The sequence below is a fragment of the Sceloporus undulatus genome, chromosome 2, assembly GCF_019175285.1.
Source record: "Sceloporus undulatus isolate JIND9_A2432 ecotype Alabama chromosome 2, SceUnd_v1.1, whole genome shotgun sequence".
Classification (NCBI taxonomy): domain Eukaryota; kingdom Metazoa; phylum Chordata; class Lepidosauria; order Squamata; family Phrynosomatidae; genus Sceloporus; species Sceloporus undulatus.
Window position 1 is genome coordinate 11995211 of NC_056523.1, and position 4299 is coordinate 11999509.

Here is a 4299-nt window from a genome sequence, read left to right on the forward strand (position 1 = left end):
TCAGCATCAAGGGGAAGGCAATAGCAAACTTCCTCTGGACAATCTTGCCACGCAAAGCCCATGATAGGTTCATTTTAAGGTCACCGTAAGTTGGATATGATTTGAAGGCACACAACAATAACAAGATGTATATGAAACAAAATATGAAAGAAATCAACTTTTGTGTTTAGACACCAAGATACCTCATTTTGTGTGTGTGTGTGTGTGTGTGTGAGTGAGTGAGAGAGAGAGAGAGAGAGAGAGCAAACACAGGTATTCAAAATCCCCAAAAATCCAAAATCCGAAACACTTCTGGTCCCAAGCATTTCAGGTAAGGGAGACACAGTCTGTAAATACATTTCCTTCCCTCAAATCTCAGTTGTTCTTATGCATCAAAACACTGTCTTTGTTTTTATGTTTCTTGTTGAAGCATGTTTCACACCATTGCCTCTACAATATGTCTGGATATCACTTTTCATTTTCAAATCTGCTGAGTGGGAGCTGACAAATATAAGATACTGCACTTAGGTAGAAAAAATGAAATGCAAAAATGAAATGGATTCAAGCATTCATGGCTGGGTCCTCTCCTTTCTTCTCCCGCTGAGCCTTGCCCCACTCACACCATCTCTTCGGCATTTTAAAGGATCACAGGCGAATGTCGTGGCCCATTTCTGCCCAAAAGCAGATATTTGGGAAAGGTGTCACCTGGTGCTGTCTGCACCCCTTTAGTGATGCTACTGTGTGAGATTATGACATTGAACTAGATAGGCTTTTGGTATGACCCAGCTCCAGACTGACTCTTCTAGTGGTTTTATGGGTTGAGGAATTATTTGTTCACTTATAGAAATACACAATCAGAAGTGGAGAAAAGTTACAGGGAGCCTGAATAGCTCCTAGCAGTAAAGTGTTGCTAGTGGCAGTAAAATGTTAGGTAACAGAGGTACATTGGGTCCTAGTTATCCGCTGGGGTTTGGTTCCAGGACTCCCTGTGGATAACAAAATCCATGGATGCTCAAGTCCTATGAAATACAATGGCATAGTAAGATGGTGTCCTTATATAAAATAGAAAATCAAGGTTTGCTATTTGGAATTTATACTTTTTTGAATATTTTCAAGTCGTGGATGCTTGAATCCGTGGATAAAAAATCCATGGATAAGGAGGGCTACCTGTAGTTAAAAACCCCCAAACCTACTGGAAAGGGGCAATTTGGAAGGAAGAAAAACAGAGTGAGATGTTTAAACTCTTACAGTGGCCCCTTGGTATGTGGACCTCGCCATGGATACCAAAATCCATGGATGCTCAAATCCCTTGGAATATAATGACGTCCCTTATATAAAATAACAAAATTAAGGTTTGCTTTATGGAATGTATATATATTTGAATATTTTCAAGCCATGGATGGTGGAATCCGGGAATAAAAAAACCATGGATATGGAGGGCCAGCTGTATACATTATTCCTCACTGTAGGAAAAAGAGAAACTTTAGCCCATTTTCGAGAAACCAAGAGGGGTTAGGAGCAACCACTTTCTGCTGCCAGAGCAAGATCTGTATGGATTAGGTTTGACAATTTCTCAAATCATATAAACATGTGTGAAGTGTGGGCTTGTTTTTCCAGATTTTCTCTCTCTCTCTCTGCCGTTGGCCTTTTACTCCAAGCCAGATGGTATCTGCGACAGAGAAATGGTTCATCTGTGAATTTTTTCCCTTTCTTTGTTTCTCTCTTTTCCCCTTCATAGAGTACACACTGAAGTCTTCCTCTCAATCCAAAAGGATGCAAAGAAAGGGAGAAAAAAGGGCTGCAGAAGAAACAGCTAAGGTAGGAGATCTTCTGATGCTGCAGAGGGGTTTGTTATGGGCAAAGGAAGAACTAAACAAAGACCCAAAAAAATTATATGAATTTACACACACACACACACACACACAAACAACGCACACACAAATCCTCTTACATCTATATCTTCTGCAGGGTTTGCATGGCCCCAGAGACGGCCTTTTGCTTTCCAGTCTCAAAGAGAGAAGAGGATCTGTACCAAAATCATTCTCCTTGGAAGAAATGCCCAGAAAGATACCCTTCATTCAGGTCAGCCGTCATACCCTCCTTGCGACTGGAATTCTGTCCTAGTTTTGCACTGGGGAATCTGACATTATTGATTCATAAGTGGAGGAGGAATGATTTATTCAGCCCGGAATTGGAAGCAACGTGTGCTTTGTTACAAACTTAACATACAGATCTGTTTAACTCTAACATTAAATACACATTCTGAAAAAGCACATGGCTTTTAGACCAATTTTTCTCAGGTGATCTGATACGGAGGACAAGCCATTCCTGTTTTACAGTGTTCCAGGGACTATTTGAGCCCATTTGGTACAAGTGTTTTGGGGGGAGGGGGTTGGAAAACTTCCTAGGGACTAATGGTTCAAAGACTTGCACTGGTGAAGGACTTGCAGTCCGCCCTTGGTATCCACAGATTTAAGCATTCACAGGTCAAAAATATTTTTTAAAAATATATACATTCCCAAAGCAAACCTTGCTTTTGCCATTTTATATAAAGCATACCATTTTACTATACCATTGCATTTAATGGGACCTAAGCATTCATGGATTTTGGTATCCATGAGGAGTCCTGGAACCAAACCCCAGCGGATACCAAAGGCCCACTGTACTTTTGAGTAGCAGTACTTTAAACCAGGGTTGGTTGGTTTCAACCAGGTTTAACCCATGGTTTAAACCAAATGATTTTTTTTCCTTTTTAAAAAAAATGATTAGTCATTCTATTTTTTTTAATATGGGTATTGTTAATATTTTTTGTCCTCTTATTGGAAAAATGTTGACTGTTTGAATGTAAACATTTTAACTTTCAACAGTTGGCAGTTATTTATTGGCAGCTGTTCATTGTTAGGCCAGCATCAGTTGTTTCCTTTTAATCACTTTATTTTATAGTTCAAGAAACAAATCCTTCAGTTAACGTAAGTTCAGAAACCACTCTGAGAGTACTGTGGATGTTTTATTATGTATAGTCTCCATGTATTCAGTTTTACTAGGAATAATAAGCAGCAAAAAATGGTGTTTTATTGAAATCATATCAAAGCCTAATAACTTTGGATTGTTAATGTAAGAAAGCATTAAAATATGATGGATCAAGCTTCCTAATACATAAAATAATGTTTCATAATATTAATATAATAACTAGAATTCAGTCCCCCCCCCCATAAATTTAAAATCAGTTACTGTATGGCTATATAGAGAGCCAGTGTGCTGTACTAGTTTGAGTGCAGAACTAGGACTCTGGAGATCGAGGTTTGATTCTCCATTCAGCCATGGAAAACTACTAGGTAACCTTGGGCAAGTCACACTCTCACAGCCCCAGAAAAAAACATGATCAATTTGCTTTAGGGTCGCCATAAGTTGGAAACAACTTGAGGACACATAACATCACCATGTCTATATACTTTGATAGGTTATGGCATCACTTTGGACTATTTCACACGGGAGAATGTATCCCCATCCCAAAAGAAGGAGAAAGTGTAGGGTGATACTTGGTGGTGGGAGATTTGGAGCGGCTAAGTTACTACACAGCTTGTGGCTGAGGGGGAAAGCACCTTTTGGGAGAACCCTTGTTAAGACATGATTTGTCACTGCTTTGTAGTTGCAGGAACCAGTGACGTTTGAGGATGTGGCTGTATATTTCAGTAAGGAGGAATGGGACCTGTTGGATACAAAGCAAATAGCTTTATACAAAGAAGTGATGATGGAGAACTATGAGAATGTGTCCTCTCTTGGTAAGCAAATTCATTAAATGTGGATCCATTTTCTTTTGCATCCCTCATCCCCCCCCCCCCCCCCCCGTCTATCTATTACACTCTCTGCCTTCCCTGCTTCCTCTCTTCTTTAACCCAAGTTTTTCCCCCCAGATTTCAATCTGTCATATATCTGTGGGCTCATATGTCTGTCATTATCAGTGGAGCCCCACTAAGGTCAGGATCATCCAAAGATAGCCTTTGGGGGTTTTTTAAGCCTAGGTGGCCAAGTTCTAGAACCGTTGCTCCAAAAAATTGCCACATAGCCTGAAAAACCCACAAAAAACTATGGTTGCCGGCCACGAAAGCCTTTGACTTCACATCATCCAAAGACTTTTTGCCATCCTAGGCCATCATCTTGTCTGTGGCATGTTAGGCCTTCCCTTGACTGATAAGGTAATGAGACATGACAGAAGGTGACATTTTTAGGGCCTCAGTCGTCTACCATATGGCAAGCTACTGAAAATTTCTATAGAACAATAACCTTTCTGGGTACGTTTGCAGGCCAAATTCCAGTTTT

At 40.1% G+C, this 4299-nt stretch overlaps 1 protein-coding gene across 1 annotated transcript in view; it reads left to right on the plus strand.

The window, feature by feature from the left end:
* The first annotated feature begins 3730 nt into the window (after positions 1-3730).
* The window catches only part of NOTCH4 (notch receptor 4), a 45009-nt gene continuing 44440 nt past the window's right edge, over positions 3731-4299 (plus strand). Inside the window, exon 1 of the mRNA XM_042454426.1 lies at positions 3731-3761. Coding sequence (XP_042310360.1) covers positions 3731-3761 — 31 coding nt within the window. The remainder of the gene's footprint in view (positions 3762-4299) is intronic.